Here is a 22,707-nt window from a genome sequence, read left to right on the forward strand (position 1 = left end):
CGCCACCAGGGAAGCCCCTGTTGTTGTTATTATTGAGTTGTATGAGCTGTTTGTATATGTTGGAAATTAAGCCCTTGTGGGTCACATCATTTGCAAATATTTTCTCCCATTCCGTAGGTCGTCTTTTCGTTTTGCTTGTGGTTTCCTTTACTGTGCAAAATCTTGCAAGTTGGATTAGGTCCTATTTATTTATTTTTGCCTTTATTTCTATTGCCTTGGGAGATGGACCCAAAGAAAACATTTCTATGATTTATGTCAGAGAATGTTTGCTTACATTTTCTTCTAGGAGTTTTATCTTATGTCTTATATTTAACTCTTTAAGCCTGTTTTGAGTTTATTTTTGTGTATGATGTGAGGGAGTGTTCTAACTTCATTGATTTACATGTGGCTGTTCAGCTTTCCCAACAACACTTGCAGAAGAGACTTTTTCTCTATTGTATATTCCTGCCTCCTTTATTGAAGATTAATTGACCATAGGTGTGTGGGTTTATTTCTGGGCACTCTATTCTGTCCCATTGACCCATATCACTCATCAATTTTTTAATGAGTACCTGCTACATAGATACTGAGTGTTGATGCTCTTATAGTGAAGAAGACCAAGACCCTGCTTAGCCTTCATAATGCAGAGTGAGACACAGAGTTCTTAATGTACATGTAATGCAGACTAGCATAGTACAGGGTGCTATAGCAAGGAAAAAATGGGCATCCATCCTAAGAAGTAGAAAGAGCAGATGATAAGCTGAGAACTGAAGACTTTTAGGTGCTAGAAAAGGAATAGAGGGGAAAGGGGAAATTCAGAGCAAATGCCCCAAGATAAAAGAAAGCATGGCATCGTAGGAAACAGAATGAATTTCAGTAATGAGTGATAGTGATAGTATGAGTGGGAGTAGGGTTGTTGACAAGCAAGAAGTGCCATCTTACAAAGTTTATACTTCAAATTGAGTTTTATGTGGAGCCATTGATGGTTTTTAAACAGGGTTGAGATATGACTGACTTGATTTGAATTTTAGAAGTATCATTCTGTTCTGATTAAACATGGCAAATTAAAACACATGTGTTTCTCTCTATTTGCTCCTAAAATTCCAGTAACATGACAACAGATGAATTTTAAAAGCTTAAAAACCCAAAAGATCAAATAGATGGAGAAAGGACACAACAGGAAATGAGAAATGACTACAAAGATTTCGGAGGTGGAAAGCATACAAAGAGTGGTAACTGACATAACACAGATGAGAATACAGAAATCTAGGCACTTGCAAGGGAAGGGCCTATAAGGAACAACATAATTCATAGTGCAAACCTGGAAAAACTCAGGAACTGGAGATAAAGATTCCCTTGAGGACAATGGTAGAACTCTAAGGTAGACTCTGAACAGTTAAAGTTAGCTTAATGTCACTTAAGTTCAATTCTTTAGTACAGGATGCTATTTCTCTAATAGCTCCTTTAATGGGATGATCTCTGCAATCCTGTACAGCAGATTATTACCCATCCCCATGCCTATAGAATGCATAAGGCTTATAATCAGGAGAAATTATACTGGAAAGGATACCATGCATGATGTAATAAATGAGGGGTGTCATCCTGAAAAGAGGGAGAGTGGGTGCATATCTCCAGGCTGAACATGGAGACTTCCATTCTCTCTAACTAGCAACCAGGCTTATATTTCCCAGAAAGGAGACTGGAAAATTAACCTCTGGAAAGCTTGAGCACACAAAGAGAGAGGCTCTACAGATACTGACATGGAAAGAGGCAATAAGATAGCTGGGCCTCCCATCAAATAATCCTACAGTGAACCCCACCAGTCAATAATCCCTACCCATGTTCACAGAATTCCATTTAATGACAGTGTCTCACTCTTAAATCAATGAAGTATTATTAGACATTTAAATATTGCCTCCAATATGTAAGACAGAGACATAATAAAGAGGAAAAAGAACTCCAAAAGAAATTTAGAAAGCAGAACAAAAATTTTTAAAAGAGAGGGAGAGAAAGAGAAAGAAAAAAAGCCAGTCAACATGTATGCATACGTGTTGCTGATTCACTTTGCTATACAGTAGAAACTAACACAATACTGTAAAGCGACTATACTCCAATAAAAATTGTTTTAAAAAGCCAATCGATTTTTCAGGTAGTTATGAGAATTTTTTCTGTTTGTTTAAAAAGAAAATAGTACTTTTATAAAATGGAACAAAAAGCAAAGAAGAGTTCTTGGAAATAAAATATATGATTGCAAAAATAAGAGAAATCAAGAGAAAATCATTCAGAAAGAAGAGCCTTCCCCAAAAATGAAATATAGTGTAAGTGTGATAAATTAGATTATATTTTCAGAAAATATTTCTTCCTTTTCCCCCATAGAGTAGAGCATATTTTCCCACTCCATTGATGTTGGGCTAGGACTACAAGACCAAAAGAGTGTGTATAGAAGTGAGTGTGTTGTTTCCAAACCACAGTCTTAAGAGGCACATGAGTTTCTATTTGCTTTATTGAACATCTGTCATTTGAGAAGTCACTGGTCTAAGGAAGATAAGAAGTACATGGAGCAGATGACCCTGATCTGCCAAGTCCAGCTGACTCTGGTCAAACCTTATGGAGCCCCAGCCAACTATGGACTAATGAACAAGAAAATGAATGCTTGTTTTTGCATAACACTGAGCTCTAGAGAAGTTTGTTATGCAACATTATTGTAGTAATAGCTAATGTGAAATAAAAATCAAAAGAAACAAAAAACATTCCATCCCAGATTTTAAATGACCAGATAATAGAAGTTTCACAATGAGAGAAAAAAGAAGTTAAAGAGGGAGAATTTAGAAAAGAAATAATACAAGAAAATTTCCCAGAACTGAGTGACAAAAATTTGCATATTGAAAGGGTCCAATGATTACAAAAGGATCTACCCCAAGGCAAATCTTATGAAATTTCAGAATATCGAGAATAAAGAGGAGAATAAAACCTTCCATACAAAATAAATAGGTTACATATGAAAACATGTTGATCAGAATGGCATTGGACTTGATAAAGCAATGCCGAAATTAAGAATTCAATAAACAAATGCCTTTGAAATTAAAATTGAGAGAGTAAAAATTCTAATATAGAATCATATAACTATTCAAACATTAAATCAAATGTAAGGGTAGAGTAATAGCATTTTTAGGCATGTAAGGACTTAAATATTTATTTTCAAAGCAACTTTTCTCAGAAAGTTATTAAAGAATATGCTCCAGTTAAGATGAGGTAGACTTGGGATCCAAGATGTCAGAGCTCCAACATATAGGAGAAATGAAGAAAAAAATCCAGAATAACAGCAAAGGGAAGTTCCAGAACAGCTGTGCAGCCAGTCTAAAAACTCTCAGTCCAAATTAGAGTAAAGCTCCAGGATGAATATCTTCATGGAAAATCATGGAGCCAATAGTTGACCTGATACTATTGTATGAGAGATTTTACGGGTCTTTTTGAGAGTTTGGAGGAGATATCAAAATAAGGACATAGAACATAAAGAAAAAAAATTAAATGAGACATTATAAGTCACAGGAAGAAACCAAGATCCTTTTGAAAGGACTGGGGGGGTTTCCTTGAGTATATTTGCACACATATTTTTTACTTCATATTTGAATTATGCATAACACATGACTTAGTTTGAATTTCTTCAAAGCTAATTTAAAGATAATGTTTCAAGTGTGAGTAGTTTATTCGGAAAGTAAAGGAGACACTGGCAAGGGAAAGGGGAGGTGAGAGGAAAGGAAAGAAGCTCACAAAACAAGGGAAACCAAAAAGTAACTGCAAACTGTCTTCTGTACCCCATAAGGCTTCATACCATCAAAATAACTTTAAAACTTACTTTTTTCACTCAACATTATACTTTTGAAGAATTCTCCATATATTCATGTTTCATTTATTTTATCTCTTGTGAGTTATCCCACTATGTAAATACATGAATCATAGCTTATTTATGTATTCTTTTTGTTGTTTCTATTTTTTCCATATTACAATGATGCATTGTACATGACTTCTTGTGAACATTTATAAAAGGTTGAGTTTTGTTTTGTTTTCCGTTTTTGTTTTTAGCATAGATATTGGATTATTAGGTGTGATGGTTAATTTTATGAGTCAACTTGCCTAGGCTACAGTACCCAGATATTTGTCAAACATGTCTGGATGCTGCTTTGAAGGTATTTTTTAGATGAGATAAGCATTTAAATCAGTAGCCTTTGAGTAAAGCAGGTTACCCTCCATAATGTAGTTGGGCCTCATTTAAACCGTTAAAAGCCTTAAGAAAAAGGCTGACCTCCCCTGAGGAAGAGGGAATTCCATCAGTAGACTGCCTTCAGACTTAAGCTGCAGCGTCACCTCTTCCCTAGGTCTCCATCCTGCCAGACTTCCTTACACATTTTGGACTTGCCAACCTCTATAAACGTGAAGTAAGGCAATTTCTTAAAATTAAAAAATCCCTCTCTCTCTCTCTTTATATTTATAGTGTATATGAGCCATAATTGCTCCACATCTTTGCCAACAATTGGTATTGTAAGCACTTTTTAATTTTAGTCAATCTAGAAAGTGTGAAAAGATTTCACATTGATTTATGGTTTAAATTATCATTTCCCTGGTGACTAATGAGGCTGGTCATATTTGCATATGTTTGTTGGCTATTTGAATCCTCTTTTGTGAAATATCTTTTCAAGTCTTTTTCTCTTTTTCCTCTGTTTTGTCATATGTGTTTTCACACATATGAAATATAAATTTTTGTTTTATAAATTATGTTTATAATTATAAATATTTTATAAAGTTTTATAAATTATATGTTTCAAAATTGAGCTTTTTAAAATTTTATAGCACATATATTTCCCTATTCTGTTAACTTACCTTGTACTCTCCTATTGGCTTTTTTAAAAAATAAATTTATTTATTTATTTTTATTTCTGGCTGCATTGGGTCTTTTTTGCTGCACGCAGGCTTTTCCCTAGTTGCAGTGAGCAGGGGCTGCTCTTTGTTGCGGTGCATGGGCTTCTCATTGGGTGGCTTCTCTTGTTGCAGAGCACGGGCTCTAGGCATGCAGGCTTCAGTAGTTGTGGCACGCAGGCTCAGTAGTTGTGGGTTGCGGGCTCTAGAGCGCAGGCTTAGCAGTTGCGGCCCACGGGCTTAGTTGCTCCGCGACATGTGGGATCTTCCCAGACCAGGGCTCAAACCCTTGTCCCCTGCATTGGCAGGCGAATTCTTAACCACTGTGCCACCAGGGAAGCCCTCCTATTGGCTTTTTTAAGGACAATTTTCTAAGTTTTATGTAGTTTTAGCATATTTTCCTTTGTCATGACAGTTTTTGTGACTGCTTTAAAAATCCTAACTTATTCTAAAATCATAAAGATATTTTCCTATGTCATGTTCTATAACAGTGCTGTCTGAAATAGAACTTCCATATGATCCAGAAATCCCACTTCTGGGTATATTTCCAAAGGAAATGAAAACAGGATATCACAGAGGTACCTGCATTCCCATATTTAGCGCAGTGCTATTCAAATAGCCACAATGTGAAAACAACCTAAGTGTCCATCAGGGGATGAATGGATAAAGAAGATGTGGCATATATATACAACAGAATATTATTCAGCCATGAGAAAGAAGGAAATCCTATCATTTGTGACAACATGGATGGACCTTGAGGGCATTATGCTAAGTGAAATGAGTCAGAGACCAAGAAAGACTGCGTGGTGTTACCTATATGTGGAATCTAAAAAGGCCAAACTCATAAAAACAGAATATAATGATGCTTGCCAGGGGCTGAGGGTGGAGGAAATGGGAGATGTCAAGATGGACAAGTTCTGGGGATCTAATTGTAAGGTCGGATCTTAACAAACGGCACCGCGAAACAGAGGAAAGCTTCAAGTGAGCTTTATTAGGGAGCGCTCCCGGGCGAGGTTCACTGGTCCGAGAGAAAGGGGGCAGAGAAGTCGCACCCGGGCGAGGGTTGGGCAAGATTTTATAGGGGAAGAAGGGAAAGGGTGTGGTGAGTCTGGGAGGGCGCAGGGTATTCCTTATTTGGTGGTCTTTTCGGGTATCCTGGGGGACCGTTGGCCCCGCCCCTCGAAAGGCGGGAAGGCTGGGCCGGGTTCAAAGTCCCCAGGTCAGTTCCTGGAACTGGGTGGTCCGGAATGTCTCCAGGGCAGTTTCTGGAACTGGGTGGTCTGGAGAATTTCGGTCTGATGCAACCTGTGAATCTGATTGTGTTCCCCTGCCTCGGGCCAGTTGGCCTTACACTAATGTACAGCATGGTGACTATAATTAACAATACTGTATTATATATTTGAAAGTTGCTGAGAGTAAATCAGATGTTCTCACCACAAAAAAGAAATGGTAATTAAGGGATGTGGTGGAGGTGTTAGTTAAGGCAATGGTGGTAATCATTATGCAGTGTATATAAGGGTATCAAATCAGCTCAGTATACACCTTAAACTTACACAATGTTATATGTCAATTTTATCTCAATAAAGCTGGAAGAAAATAAAGAAATTTCTGCAATGATAGAATGTGTGTTAACCAATACAGTAGCCACTAGGCCACATGTGGCTATTAAGCACTTAAAATATAGCTGGTGAGACTAAGGAAATACTTGTAATTTTTTATTTAATTTTAATTAATTTAAATAGAAATTTACATGTGGCCAGTGGCTGCCATACTGGATAGAAATCATTCAGTTACGTTCTCAGACTATAATAGGATTAAACTAGAAATCAGTAACAGAAAAATTGTTGGGAAATCCCAAAATATTTGGAAATTAATATACTTCTAAATAATACATGGGTCAAAGAAGAAATATCAAGATACATTTTTAAATATTTTGAACTAAATAAAAGAAAACACAATTTATCAAACTGTAGGATGCAGTGAAAGCAGTGCTTAGAGGTAAATGTACAGGATTAAATTCATATGTTTGAATAGAAGGAAGATCTAAAACCTAATCTACCTTAGCAAACTAGATACAGTAAATTAAGCCTAAAGCTAGAAGAAAAATAATAAAAACTAGAGCAGAAATCAATGAAATTAAAAATAGGAAGTCAATAGAGAAAAATGAATAAAACCAAAAGCTAGTTCCTTGGGGAAAAAAATCAGCAAAATCCATACATCTATCCTCACTAACCAAGGAAAAAATAAACAAATGACTGATACAATAAGTGAAAAAGGAATCATTGCGACAGAACCCATAAAAAGAAAAATAAAGGAATACTATGAACAATTCTATGGCCACGGATTTGATAATTTAGGTGAAATGTTCCTTAACAGACCCAAACTAGCAAAACTCACATAAGGTGAATTAGATAACCTGACTATCCACGTATCTATTAGGGAAATGAATCGATAGTTAATAAAATTCCAAAAGGTAAAGCACTAGATCCATAGTTTCACTGGTAAATTCTACTAAATATTTAAGGAAGAAATAATACCAAGCCTCCACAATCTCTTACAGAAAATAGAAGCAGAGGGATAGTTTCTATCCCATTCTATAAGTCCAGAATTATCCTAATATCCATTCCTGATAAACTGATATAAATAATTGAACAGATAAATAAATGGGAGAAAAGACAAATCTACCATGCAGAAGAATTCCAAATAATTTATGTCGTGATTCTGCCCTCAGGGAGGTGGAGCACATCTCCCCACTCCTTAAGTGCTGGTTATTCACAGCAATTTCATTCCAAAGAGAACAATATGGAAAGGGAGGTGAGTGGCTGGGGGCAAGCCTTTGCAGGGAAGAAAGCTGAAAAACATGACCTCAGCCAAGTGATCAAGATTAACATCAACAGTGGTAAGTCATGATACAATGTACCCTTGATTTATGAGATTGGCACTGGACCTTTGTGGTCTTCCTATCCCCAAAACACATAACTCAAAATTTAGTCATGAAGAACACATCAGACAGTGCCAATTAAGGGACATTCTACAAAATATAGCTGACACTTAACATCAGTGGGGGGGGAGCCGCCAACCCTCCTCACAGTGGAAAGTCCAAGTATAACGTATGGTCGGCCTTCTGCATCCACCATTCCAATTAACTGCAAACCATGTAGTGCTGCAGTATTTACCACTGAAAAAAAATCTGCGTGTAAGTGGAACTTCACAGTTCAAACCCCTGTTGTTCGAAGGTCAACTGTACCTAGCCAGTTCTCCTCAAAATCGTTAAGGCCGTCAGAAACACGGAAAGTCTAAGAAGCTGTCACAGCCAAAAGGAGCCTAAGGAGACATGTTCACTAAATGTAATGTGGTATCCTGAATGAGATCCTGGAACAGAAAAAGGCATTAAGTCAAAACGAAGGGTATCTGAATAAAATATAGACTTTAGTTAATTGTATCAATATCAGTTCATTAATTGTGACAAATGTACCATAATAATGTAAGATATTAGCAACAGGGGAAAGCAGATGAGGTATACAGGAAGTCTCTGTACTGTCTTTGAACTTTTCTATAAATCTAATACTATTCTGAAATGAAAAGTTTATTAAAAAAAACTTAATGGGGGGACTTCCCTGGTGGCGCAGTGGTTAAGAATCCTCCTGCCAATGAAGGGGATAAGGGTTCCATCCCTGGTCTGGGAAGATCCCACATGCTGCAGAGCAACTAAGCATGTGCGCCACAACTACTGAGCCCATGTGCTGCAACTACTGAAGCCCAAGCACCTAGAGCCCATGCTCCACAAGAGAAGCCACTGCAATGAGAAGCCTGCGCACTGCAACGAAGACCCAACGCAGCAAACACACACACACACAAAAAACTTAATGCGGATATGTTGAGAACTTCCTCTCAAAAGCTGGGTTGCCTACTCTCTCCAATTTTATTCAAAATTTTATTGGCAGTCCTAGCCAGTGAAATAAAATACGAAAAACAAGATGTATAAGGGTTGAAAAGTAAGAAAAAAAAATATGTTTCTACACATAGAAAATGCAATTCTATAAAATTTTAGAATTATCAGGGTCATTGAATCTAAACTCATTCTACACAAATCAACTTTATTTTTATTTTTATAAACCAACTACACACAATTCAAGACCTCTTCATATGATGGAAAGGTGTTAAGACTTACATAAATGATAGATATACCATGTCAATATTTTTGAAGGCTCGATGTTTTCAATTTTCCTCAAATTAATCTACAGACTCAATGCAACTCCAACACAAGTACCAGCAGGTGTGTTTGTGAACATTGAGATGCTGATTCTAAGATGTATATGGAAATGCAAAGAAACAAGAATGGCTATAACAAACTTGAAAAAGAATTACAGAATGAGAGGTTTGATTTGCCAGAAAAGAGGGCTTATAATAAAGCTACAGTAATTAAGGCAGTTAAGAATTGGTGAAAGCACAGACACATAGACTAATGGAAGAGAAGAGAGTGTAGAAACAAACCCAATCTTATATAAGCGCTCAAATTAAGACTAAGGTGGCACTGCAGAGGAATGAGAAAGGGTGGTCTTTTCAATAAACAGTCCTGGGACCATTGGTTATCCACATGGTAAACAAATGCAACTTGGCACCTACTTTCAGTATTTCCTTTAGGGTAGGCCTGCTGATTGGTGTAGCTTTTATTCTTCATTCAATGATTACTCACTAAATGACATTTTCCTATTTTACTCATAAAATTTATAACTATCTGAAATTATTTTATTTATTTAATTGCTCTTTAATTACCTATCTTGTTTCCAGTATAGTATAAGGCCCTTGAGAGGAAGAATCTTCTCTATTCTGCTCATATCGTTGTACTTGGAGTATCTAGAACATTTCCCAGCACCATCAGAAGCTTTTTAATGAATAAATGAATGTGTAAGTCTGCCAGGGAAATTCAGTGAAAAGAGCAGGTAATCCCTTGATCCAGCACTTGAATGAAGAGGAGTTTAGTTGGGAGAGCCTGGGGCGGGGTCAAGGGTTGGAATATATTCCAGATGGAGAGTATAGCATGCACAGAATGTGAATAAATGTGAGAGGGTATCACAGGGTGACTTTCTAAATGGGCCATCCCTATAGGCAGTAAATGGACATATTTGTTTAGAACAGTTTTATTTATTCAGTCACAAGTCTCAGATTACTTGTATTATTTTCCCTTCATTTTATGTATGAAAAACAACTTGTTTCCCCACGAAAATAGCTCAGGATCCTAAGACTTATTCATTCTACCCACCCAACCCTCAACTTTTTCCAATCTAGGGCTGCACAAGCAGACGCTGTTCTGCTTACTTACATTACTTGGCATTATTTAAATCAGTAGTTCTTTAAGTCAAGTGTGTGTGCCATGCTCACCTAGGTTTTTTGTATTTTTGTTTTTGTTTTTTGTCGTTGTTGTCTAATACAGCTTTCTGGGCTCTCCTTTTGATAAAAGATTAAAAGAGAATGTCTGGGTAGGTTAGATAGCTAGCTCCCCAGGTGTCTTAGCTCTGGCTGATATAACAAAGTACCATCAGCTGAGCGGCTTAAACAACAATTTATTTCTCACTGTTCTGAAATTGGAGAAGTCCAAGATCAAGCAGCCAGCTTCAGTGTCTGGTGAGACCCACTTCCTGGTTCATAGGCCACTGTCTTCTTGCTGTGTCCTCTTTTCCAAGGGCACTAATCTCATTCATGAGAGCTCTTCCTTCATGACCTCTGAAAGGCCCACTTCTTAATCCTGTCATATTGGGGGCTGGGATTTAAACATTCAAATTTGGGGGACAGAAACATTCAGTCCATAACATCAAGTGAGTCAGATACAAAGCAAATGTGGGAACTACTGAATTCTAATCTAAACCCTTACTGATCAAAGTGTGGTCCACTCACAGCATTCACATCACCTGGGAATTTATCTGAAATTCTAAATCTCAGCCTCCAGGCCCCATACACTTAATCTGCACATTTACAAGATCCTAGATGATTCATATGAACTTTTAAGTTTGAGAAGTAAGTACTGATCCAAACCACTGTGCACCTAAAGATGCAGCATTAGCATCACCTAGGAACTTGTTTGAAATGCAAATTATCTGGCTCCACCACAGATCTACTGAATCAGAACCTCTCTGGATATGGGCCTACTGTGCAATCTGTTGTAACAGACCCTTAACACTCAAGTTTGAGAACCACCAGATCCAAGCCGTTATCCTTCCTTTAGCTGGGACAATTTCTACTTTTAAATCATTTACCACATGTGATTTTTAGCACCACAATTCTATTTTTAATGCCAGTGGAAACCTAGGAGGGTTAAAGAAAAAAAATAAAAGCCATAAAAATTTATGGTAATACGTATGTATGGGACAATATGCTGCACTTCTGGCAGTAATTGGAAGATTTCCTCTTTCCCCAAGCTGGAGATGTACTGGATGGGCTCTAGCTGAGTGAGCATAAAAGCCATAAGCTATTTGGCCATAAAACATCCTTAGAGACATATCCATGATTTTTCAGTAGCTATTCTACTGAAGGTTTTACTCCCACCTTGACTTCTAAATTTTAAAACTTCTTCACTTCTGAAAAAACATTTTTCAATGATTGTCAGAGTGAGGACAGGGTGAGCAGCCACTTTAGTTTATTTAAGGAAGCTACCAGAGGCTATCAACTCCAGGTGTTTCTAAACCTTATGCAGGGCAGCCCTCCATTTTATAAACACGGCAGGAAACGTAAGCCTTCCTATCTTTCTTCTTTTAAATAAAAGTCCTCAATACTGTATTTCAGTCCATTCCTAGGATCTGTCTCAGAGTCTCTACCACCGGAACACTTAAAAAGGCTTTTGTGGTTTGCTGAGGAAGTAAAACAAGATCGTTTTGGAGACCTTGTGTCTTCTTCCTCAGACTCACTCGTTAGTTTATACAAAAGCGTTTTCAGTCCTTTGTCGAGTTCAGAGTCATCCGTCCACTCTTTTTACTTCTAAAGTGGGCCGCTGGAGATCAAAGACAATGATCTCCAGGTGTTAAACTCCCTCATGGCCGAGCCAGGGAAGGAAGGTGATTCCCAGGCCCGCGCCTTCCAGGCTGGGGTCGGCCCCCAGGACAACCACCTAGCACCCCTCCGCGCTCTGCCCCGGGGGCGTTCACCGCTGGCCTCGGAGGCCTGACCTTGAACCGCCTGGGCTCACCGCGGCTCTGGGAACGCTAGCCGTCTGCCCCGGGTTCTCGGCTACCCTGCGGCCAGCAGGGGGCGGCCGAGCTCAGCGCCGCCCCGAGGAGGGGACGCCCGGGGAGAGGAAGTGCCCCGAGTTCTGGGCTGGCCCGCCGGGAGCGCAGGCAGCAGCGTGCAGAGGCCTCCTCACCCAGGTCTCCCTAGCCACGCCAGCCCCCAGCCCTTCCCCCGCCCCGCGCGGGCTGCGAGCGGCGGCGGGTTCCGGGTCCTGTGACCGGTCAGGCGCTGCGGCAGCGCGGCGGGGAGAGCAGCCGGCCTCGGGGAAGTTTCGACGGCCGGCGGGGGCTCCCAGGGCGTCCGGGGAGCGCGAGGCCAGGCGGGGGCCCCGGCGCGTAGCCCGAGCTTGCCGAGAGCGGCTGGCCGGCTGAGCGAGACCGGGGCGCTCATGGCGGGCGGCGGAGCCGGGGACCCGGGCCGGGGGGCGGCCGCCGCCACGGTGCCTGAGACCCGCGAGCACCTCTTCAAGGTGCTGGTAATCGGCGAACTTGGCGTGGGCAAGACCAGCATCATCAAGCGCTACGTCCACCAGCTCTTCTCCCAGCACTACCGGGCCACCATCGGGGTGGACTTCGCTCTCAAGGTCCTCAACTGGGACAGCAGGACGCTGGTGCGCCTGCAGCTGTGGGACATCGCGGGTAAGTGTGTGGCCCGAGCCGCGGATGCGCGGGGACCCCACGGCGGGCAAGAGGCGCCCTCCGGGTTTCCAGCCGTCGGGAGCCAGGGGCCGCTAGGCTGCTTTCGGTCTCCTTTCTTCTTTCTCTGTCCTCTGCCCGAACTCGCCTGCCCGTGTCAGTTTAGAAGAAAGGGACTAAACTACTTAGAAAGATGCAAAGGGATGTGGTCGCGTGGACTCCAGGGGAATCAGGACAGTGGAACAGGCAGTAGTAGTCGAATAATTTAAAAGCAGGACAAGGTAAATAAATGCATAAATGAGTAACCCTGGTTAGATGCCTCAGCTCAGTGTGTGGAGAGCTGTCTTATTTTTAAGAGATGGAGGGGAGGCCCTGTGCTCTGGCGCTCTCACCTGACCAAAGGTGAGAAAGCCATGGGGGCTTTTCCCGAAGTTTTAACTCTGAATCTTTTTCTTTTTCAAGTTTATTTATTTTATTTTTTAACATCTTTATTGGAGTATAATTGCTTTACAATGGTGTGTTAGTTGCTGCTGTATAACAAAGTGAATCAGCTATACATATACATATGTCCCCATATCTCTTCCCTCTTGCGTCTCCCTCCCACCCTCCCTATCCCACCCCTCTAGGTGGTCACAAAGCACCGAGCTGATCTCCCTGTGCTATGCGGCTGCTTCCCACTAGCTATCTATTTTACGTTTGGTAGTGTATATATGTCCACGCCACTCTATCACTTCGTCCCAGCTTACCCTTCCCCCTCCCCGTGTCCTCAAGTCCATTCTCTAGTAGGTCTGTGTCTTTATTCCCATCTTATCCCCAGGTTTAACTCTGAATGTTGACAAGGAAGAGCGAAGGGAGGGGGCTGGCTCCTCTCATTTGCTTTAACATTTCACAGGTGAGAACTGAGGTTCAGAGTGGTTGAACGACTTACCCAAAGTGATGCTCCTGGTTAGTGACACAACCAAGACTAGAAACCAGGTTCCTTTTCGGAAGGCTTTTCATCACCCACCTTGGCTCTGAGACACTTCCTTGTGAGCAAAACCCCATTCTTCATATAACGTGCTCTCATCCCTGGGGCAGGCCACCCAGGCGAAGATTTGGGAAAGTTTCTCTTGAAAGCTTATGTTCCTCTTCCCTCCCTAAACCAGCACCTAGCCCCACGCCTGCCTCCCCAACCGCAATATATTATTTCCCTGGCATTTGCTCTCAGTTGTCATTTGGGAGCGTAATATCCCTGCTTGAAGGGTACATACCCTCCTTGCTCTAATGTATGAAAACTTGAACTCTGACTGGTGTGGTGGGTGGGATGTGCACATTGAAAAAGACGTTAACTTTGGGAAAATTTAAATATGGAAGTGGTACCAAGAGTTACCCTGTTCAGTCATCATCCATGTTCAGGTCAGTCTGCATTAGAGCAGTCAGAGGGGAGCATATGTTCAGGGTTGGAGAGACCGTCCTTCATCCTCCGCTTGCATAACAGAAGCCTGTAGGTGTGGGCACCCAACTGGTAGCAGAGTCAGGGACACAGGTCTGTCTGCTGGGTAGTGCTCTTGTCATCAACAGCTTATTACATACGAGAAGGTATTGAAGAATTATAACTTACATACTCATTTATTTAAGAACAGGCTTCTCTACTTCGGATATGAGAATAAATAGATGTATGTCACCTCAGAGAAAGGGGGATAATCAGCCTTGGGCTCAGCTCTTTGTTGTTATTTTTGTTGGTTACAGAAAACCAAAAGTTCGTTTGAAAAGTCATCTTTTGAAGCCAGAGGCTTCTTTCGAAACACTTCCTGCTTTTTCATAGAGCACTTATGAATAATAGTATTGCTTCTCGGCAAAGTCACGGATTCTAAAGGTTGCCTTACCATGTGATAGTCATTCTGCAGGAATCTTCACTGTAGCCGTGAATTTCCGTGAAGATGGTTTTAAATCCCTGCCTCGGAGGATTGTTGACTTTGCCTTATTCTTCATGTAAAATAATGTGGTATTTAGCGATTAAATTATGCTTGGGTCCTACTGCAGGTAAATAAAAGATTTTTACGGCACAGCTGTGTTTTTAAGCTTCAAGGAAAAAAGCTTATATTTGGAGACTTGGGAAAGCAAAAGCATGAGTAGGAGTTTTCTTCCTGGGTATCGCCTCTTTTTTCATCCTTCTTGAAGAGATCTATTTTGCCAGTAAGGGGACATAGTCAGTCTTTACCAGACTCTGGTATATAGAGGCCTAGATGGAATATCCTTGCACGTTTGCCTAAATCCAAAGCTTGAGCTTTTCCAGGAAGGAAAGCAGACCTTTAAGATCTCCAAAAGGGATTCCATCCAGCAAGTACACACCAGCAATTATCAAGATTAGAGGTAAACTTATGAGATAATTGGAAATTATTAGGCTCATCTTTTAAATAAGGTTTTCAGTGTTAATATGTAAGGAAACTAAGAGCAAAAATATTGTGGCTTTAACTTAAGGTTTAGGGAGGTACATCATTAACTAGGTTTGGTTTGAATATTTGAGCTACTAGTGAATCCTAGCTCATACCATTTGAATTAAGTAGTAATGGTGTAATGAAGGCAAATTGAAGGTCACTCCAAAAAGTTCCCCATGGCTAAACATATTTGCCTTATGTAGTAACAAAGTTGAATCATGTTTAATTCTCAAAGGAGGGAAATAGTCCTTGATGGCAAAATAGTAGGTGGAGCTGGCCACTTGATATGACTAACTTAAGGTGTGGTGTTATTACTATGTAGCTTTTTTGCTGTTGCTTTAGAGATGGGAAAGGTGCTAAAGAAATTATGTCAAGTCTCTGTACTTGAAAGCTTTGGCAAGTGTGAGAGGCAGGAGTTATCCAAATGTTTTCTGTAAATGTGGCCAGGCAGTTTAAGCTAAACTCTTCAAATTGAGAACCGTAGTGACTCTTGGGTACAGGGCTTACAAATCCTTATTACATCAAATGAATGTAGCTTTAAAATATAGATGCAGTTTAATATAAGTTTTGTGTTAGGCAATTGCTGTCTTTTACTTCATATCTGCTTTAAGACTGCTGCTCAATACATACTGAAATATACTAAAATAGTGAAGTCTTTGATAAGATTTTAAAGAGAGGTTACCTAATGCATACTGAATTAGGATGCAGCATCTGACCTTCCTTTTAACATGTATTATAGATGAATTAGTATTTGGCCCACTACTTATTATAAGCCTGTTAGCAACTGTAGAATTTTCCAGGTAGGTTGAATGGCTGGTCTAGGCTAAATCTCTCTTTTTTCTTAAATTTGTCCATTCAGATCTAATCTAATATAATTCACTCTTCATGTATTCACTGTTTTTGTAGAGGAGGCAGAATTTTATCTCTGCCCTCCTAGAGCTTTCAGCTGGGCCTGAGAATTAATGTAAGACAGATTAATAGCAGAAATTTATTTAATATAAGCTTTACGTGACACAGGAGCCTTTATAAGGAAAGGAAGACCCCAAAAAGTTCAACCTAGTATAAATGCTTTTATACTAGGTTGAACAAAGAGAGGCAATTGTAGAAAAATAACCAAACTCTATGGGAGGCTAAAGGAAGATAAGAGTTATTTTAACAAGATCTGTTTTTATAGAATTCTCTCAGCTTGACTCCCCATCTCTGGTGATGAGAATGTTTCCTTCCTTCCTTCCGGTATAGGGAGGACATCTTTCACGTGGGAGTTTTATCTCCCCATTTAAGGAAGAAGAAGGGGAGATTAGAGCACCCTTCGTGCACTTGCTGTTTTTCAAGTGCCTTTAGTTCAAATAATTCTTATGCCAAAGTGGCATTTTGGGGGGTGGGCTCTTCTGCTACCCTTCACTTTTAAGGATCAAAATTTCTTTATAAATATCTGAGTAATACACCTTTGGGCCAATGAACAAATCAGGAACAACGTATTCTGAATTCATGTAAATATTGTTCACCAAAGCATAAAATGCATGCTTGGAAGACGTTATAAATCATATAAACCATAGTTAGATTCACTTTTGTTTTTTGATTCACATCTGAAAATAGAATGTTGATCGTGTCTTTCTTGTTCTCTCTTGCATATTGCCAATTACTATATCTAGTGATCTCTTCTTGTCTTCTTTGATAACCCTCCAACTCTTCATGAGCAAGAGTCTGGAATATTATCTCTGATGCTTTCTTGACCTTCAGAGTATCTGTCAGTCAGGGAGTATTAATATTCAAGTTTTTTTTTCTAAATATGAAGAAGTGGTGCTTTGAGGAATTAGTCTCTGTTATTTGTAGTGTCTGTCTTATTACTACAGTAACTGTCTTAGGGCTTATTGGGGGCCGATTGCTTAATAACTCATTTAAAGGAATTAAAGAAAATCCTTATTACATCTGACCCGTACAATCTTGCCATCTTCAGCCTTATTCTGGCTCAATTTCTGTGCTGAATTACAAGCAAAGCCTACTGTCCCATTTTACATCTTCAAATCTTCCTCAGTTCGTGAGTCCTGACACACCTTTGGGTGCCCCAGTGTGGACTGTGCTTTCACAATTGCCCAGGCAACAGGAGTTTCAACATAACAACATATTTGTGTTATCGCACATGAAAATTCCCCTGATAATGATATGCCTGTTGCCTTTCCTCCTTTTGAGTATGTTACCATTCTTAGTTGCCTCAATTAGTCCAAGTAAGCTAAAAGGTGCTGAGGTTAGAGGTAGAGACAGCCAAGTGCTGATAAGAAGTACTTGGTTGCCAGCCATCTGCCTAATCATTCTATTGTTTGAGCTGGATTATAGGCTTTCAGAGACCCCATGGTGTAAATACAGGGAGGTTTGGTAAATTGAACAAGAAAACACAGGTAATCCACGGCACGGCACCTTACAGAGACAGGACTCATGTCTCTGTCAAATAGCACAGTGGATTTTTGGTTCACTGGATTCAAAACAGTAGCATTAACTGTTCTCTAAATTTGCAAATGTTCTGGTCATCCCTGTTTTAGAGCATATGACTCATATTTGAATCATTACCATCTCTTTATGTCATCAATCCAGAATTTCCAGTTCTTATACTTAATTGTGAAGCATACTGCTTCCAAAGCAGACACTTTTTGATTGGCTGCATCACTTTTTTTTGTACATTTTGAAAGACTGTTTCCAAACTGTGGACTTCTCTGAAGTTAACAAAGCTCTTTTATTGGTATATGGTTGCAGAGCACACCCTGGAAAAGCAAGGTAACAATTACAGATATTTGTCAGGTCTACTCTGATCTCATGGATTGAGCCTGAATGCCATGCGTTATTCCAGGGCTGCAATGTTATTTTCAGATATATTTTAGGAGAAATTTGATCGGTCATGTATATGTTATCCTGACCTTCCAACTTTCTTAAGCTTTTGATATATAAATTTTAATGATTCTTATTCCCTTTTAAATTGTACTCAAGATTTTGTTTTTATTCAAGTGTGATGAGACCAACACATCAGGAGACAATTGCCATTGAAAGAAATAGTTTGTTACTCATAGTTCCCAAGAGGAGGGACCATGCCACACCATGCAGGACCGTGTAGGGAAGCACCAGGGTCATTCAGGAGGCAGAAGGAGCTCGGAGAAAGCAAAGCAAGGGCTGAGCCTTTACTGTGGTTTTTGCAGGAAGGAAAGGACAAGGCAGTGTAGGCAGGCTGAGCAAGCTTAGGATTGGATAGTTTGAGAGACTGAGTTTGTTCTGGGCTATAGGGGTGGTCCCTAGTTGTCTAGTACCTGGCCATGGGGTGATTCAGGGCAGGAGGATAATGTCCTGGACTGCAGGAGCCTGGAAAAAGAAAGCGGGTAGAGGATAAGGACTCAGGATTGGTTGGTTTGCATATCGAAGACATGCTCTCAGCAAGTTGTTTGCTCTCTCTAAGAACTAGCTAACCCTAAGAGGGGCAGTCCCTCCCCTGGTCCGCAAGGCCCCAAGATGTCAAAGCATCCTAAAATATAGAAAATAAAAAACCTGATTAATACATATTTCTAAGCACTTATTAAAATAGATTGAGAGATGAGAGAAAGTACTCTTCCAAAGAAGAAAACTTTGAAGGCCTTTGACTTGGAGGCCAAGAATAGCGTATCCTCAAAATAGTGAGGATTTCACATTTAATCAACACTTAAGTAATAGAGAGTGGGCTAAGTTGACAAGTTTAAGTTGTATTATGGTTGTAGAGATCTTCTCTTGGATGGTGAAAAAAGTGCTGACATATGTGGGGAGATTTCTGAAGGGTGAGACAAACGATCAAGAAAAAGTTGCTTTAGAATTCTACTCAATTATATTTTCAAAAGAGCTTTTTGCACTTTTTGCAATCGATGCCAGAAACATATGATTTCTTCACTCTTATTTTGAGAGAGACAAACCGCATAAAAATAAATGGATAGCAGGACTTTAGTTTAAGGCTCTCTGTTGGTCTTTCCAATTGACAGATGATCTTACATTCTCTTCTTCCGCATTCTTTTCACTCACTTCTACCCAGATATTTTCCTTAAGCATCTCCCGTAGTGATTTTTGATTGCTTTGAAGTTAAGCTGAATATATTGGGGTTTTTAGTGTGATTAGATGGTACCTCCTCTGTCAGACTCATCTGAGGTGCCTAAAATGCAGATGCCTTAGCGTCAGCTCTAAGCAGAATTGGCTTCGTCTGTCAGACATCCCCAAACATCATGGTTTAACAAGAGAGAAGTCTCTCACCTACTAAGTCTGTAGTTGAGCAGTCCATGGCTGGTGAACAGAACCATTCATTCTTCCTGGACCAAAGCTGACATTTCACCACTCAGCTGTTCCCTGGCCATATTCTTTGTCTTTGTGGTCCAGTCAGACACACATGCCTTGCTGCAAGGGCAGCTAGAAAACCAGGGCTTTTTCTGTTTGATTTTAAATTGGACACATTGCTTTCCCAAATAAAATTCTGTGAAGGGATATTGGAGAGGCAACTAGCAATCCTCCATGCTTACCAAATCAGAATTCCTAGAGGTAGGGCCTGGAAATGTGTAATTTGCCAAGCACCATGGGTAGTCTGATTTACACTGAAGTTGTGAACAGTTGTTCTGTCTTGGCTCTGCTGCATGCTGCCAACAGACTTGCCCTCCCACTGCGCTCCACGGAGCAAGCCTGCTGTTCCCCGGGCTCCTTCACACTCACCTTCCCTGACCCTTAAGTTCCTGTCTGTTTCATATCACCTGCTCCTCAAGAGGTGATGTAAGGAGACGAGAAATTACAGGACAGAGGTGGTACATGTCTTGCTCTCATTTAATGCTTAAGAAAGGAAAAAGCCAATACCTCAAACTTCTAAAACTATTATGACTTTGGACACAAACCAAAAAGATATTTTGATTTTTTTTCCTTCCTTTAAATTGATTAAAGTCAGGTGTTATTTTCATAGTCACCACAGAAGATGTAAATAGTTGAATAAAAACAGACCTTACACTGTGACCTAAATACCACAGAAGGCTGCTCATTTCAAATTAGCAAAAAGAAAAATCCAGACTCTGAACTGGCGTGTATTTGGGAATAGGTAATTTTGAAGACTACTTAGTGATACTGCTACCATCTCAAAAGGAGTTTGTGTTCCTTTTAGTTTAGGTATTTAAAATTTTTTTCTTTATTCAGTTTTGTTACTCTTTTGCTTGACAGAATGTGGTATGAGCAAAAATGGTGCTTTGTACATGATTTAAATGGCAGCTTTGCCTCTTCCCCTGTAAAGCTTATTTTTCCAAGTGGAAATATATTTCCAAATGTAAGGATAGAATCCCAGAGTTAGGAAATTTTGGTATTTGACCCTCTCACATAATAACAGTTAACATTTATTAAAAGCTGTTTTATAGTCACTGTCATTCGGTTTACTTTTATTCTCATTTATACTTATGATAATCTGGAGAAATGAGAATGATTCTCAGTTTACAGTTGAGTAAACTGAGACTCAGGAAGATTAAGGGATTTTCCTGAGGTCTGTACACCTGTAACTTGCGGAGTTAGGGCATGGATCCAGATATTTTTCATTCCAAAGATTTCATTGTCATGTTATATTATCTCCCTCTCATCTACACATGATAAAAAGGAAAACCAGACGAATGAATGGTATTGTGTAAAATCATGTGACTCCCTTTACCTTCTTCATGGTACAATATTAAAATATGAAATTCAGTACATATCAAATCCAAACTCATATGGTGCTAATTTGATGCATTAGCTTTTAGACTTGTTTTGTCTGTGGAGAATACAGCCACTTGTTGTATGGAAAATTGCATAAGCCAGTGGGGGGGAAATGGGCAACTAGCAATATGGTCTCTTTTTAGTTACATTGTTTTATTGGTCAGTATTATGGTAGTTCTTTAATGTAAGAAAGCGTTTTTTTCTTCTAACAATACCTATAGTTTTAGCATGTTAAATATTTAAGTGTAATGCTGGGGCACGTTTATAAGGGCTTTATAAATTAGTAGTATAATAAGTCATTAACTAGAACTAGATGCCCTAAAAAATAACAAAAACCTATGTGACTACAAATTGTAACCTCTTACATATAAAACCCAAGACCCATTATGACATGACATTATTACCTGTATCAAGCTGTAAAAATTTTTAGTGGATAGATAATTATCCTTCTAGAACCAGTGACTGGACTTAAATTAAATTTTGACTGGGTCTTGATCTATTACCCACCACCCACACAAGCTTGTTAGAAGCGCTTCACCTCTGAAATGCACACTGAATTTTAAGGATTTGTTTTTAAAGGACTTTATATGCACTGACTAGAAACTACACATTTTCTCCCAATCACCTTGAGCAAGAATATGTAGCTCAATAATTCTTAGTAGGTGGGAAAACATAAGCATTTGTACTTGAAAAGCTAAGCACTAATTGTCCTGTTGCTCAGATTTATTTTTCATTGTGTAATTTATATTTTGAGTTTCAAATAACATTAAGAGACATTTAGATTATTTATCAAATGGGGGCATGAGACAAACGTTTTGAGACAAACGTTTAAAAAAATAAAACCAGGGATTAAAATCATAAGAGAAAGCATCTCTGGCATGTGTTTCTGATAGCAGTTCAAAATGCAGTACTTTTCTTTTCAAATCAGAGAGGAAATACTTCCCTTTTGAAAATTTGCATGCGCTATAAAGAGATAAGGTACACTGTTTTGTGGGTTTTTTTTCCTTGATTGGAATATGTATTCCTGGAAATGTATTAAATTATCTCAACTCCTTTTCAAAGCCATTAGTGTTGGATACTCCAAATACTAGATAAGCATTTTAATCCTTTTGCCAGCATATATACCTTACAGGTCATCCATTTCAGTATGTACAAAGTCGTGCATTTTTAAATGTCTTCGAGCCTAGATGACTAGCACTGTGCTCTTTTTTTCCCTTTCTCATTGCCAAGATATCTAGCTATAATCAGGGTTCCTTCTTCTAGAGAAGGAAGTAACACATCCTTTTAAAGGATAACGCATTTCAGAGCCATTTGGAATATTCAGGCAATGTGTCCACAGCAGTATGGATAAAAAACCCTGTCCCTAGAATCAGCATAACTAATGCAGTCAGCAGTGGGGCACTTCCTTATCTGCTGTGGTAAAGCACTAGGGGACATAGAGCAAGGCTGTAACTTTTGTAGCAGGGCTGTGCTGTCCTTACGGAAGGTCACTCCCAGGCTCATCGTACCTTGAATCTATTTGGAAACACAGGGCCATGTGGAGCAATATATACTCCAGAAAATACTTGGGTAACAGATCAGACAGTACATTTGATAACAAGTCAACCTAAGAAATTTGAGTAATGTCATCTCCCTGGGATTTTATTTTCTCATCTATAAAATAAGAGAGGTTGGACGAGATGATCTGGAGTGTCATCTTCCAGTTACAATATTGTCCGTTACAGTGTTTTGTCGGGAAAGCGTAAAGTGGTCCCTCCCGTTCCTGTAAGAGAAGATTACAGCTCTGGTCACAGAAGGTGGTGTTGCTTAGCATTCTCCCCACCCTG

At 39.6% G+C, this 22,707-nt stretch overlaps 2 protein-coding genes across 3 annotated transcripts in view; both read left to right on the forward strand.

The window, feature by feature from the left end:
• Positions 1-12,485, forward strand: part of GRM1 (glutamate metabotropic receptor 1) — a 166,647-nt gene extending 154,162 nt beyond the window's left edge. Inside the window, exon 8 of the mRNA XM_089921679.1 lies at positions 12,000-12,485. Within this exon, the coding sequence (XP_089777805.1) occupies positions 12,000-12,485 (486 nt within the window). The remainder of the gene's footprint in view (positions 1-11,999) is intronic.
• RAB32 (RAB32, member RAS oncogene family) overlaps positions 12,223-22,707 on the forward strand; it is a 35,988-nt gene continuing 25,503 nt past the window's right edge. Inside the window, exon 1 of one of the 2 annotated variants that reach the window (XM_089922104.1) lies at positions 12,223-12,752. In XM_089922104.1, the coding sequence (XP_089778230.1) occupies positions 12,503-12,752 (250 nt within the window). In that variant the 5' untranslated portion in view covers positions 12,223-12,502. The remainder of the gene's footprint in view (positions 12,753-22,707) is intronic. The other variant, XM_022558658.3, reaches the window with a different exon arrangement.

Source organism: Delphinapterus leucas, chromosome 12 (assembly GCF_059928025.1).
Source record: "Delphinapterus leucas isolate spDelLeu-1000000601 "Yukka" chromosome 12, BTC_Dleu_Yukka2, whole genome shotgun sequence".
NCBI lineage: Eukaryota > Metazoa > Chordata > Mammalia > Artiodactyla > Monodontidae > Delphinapterus > Delphinapterus leucas.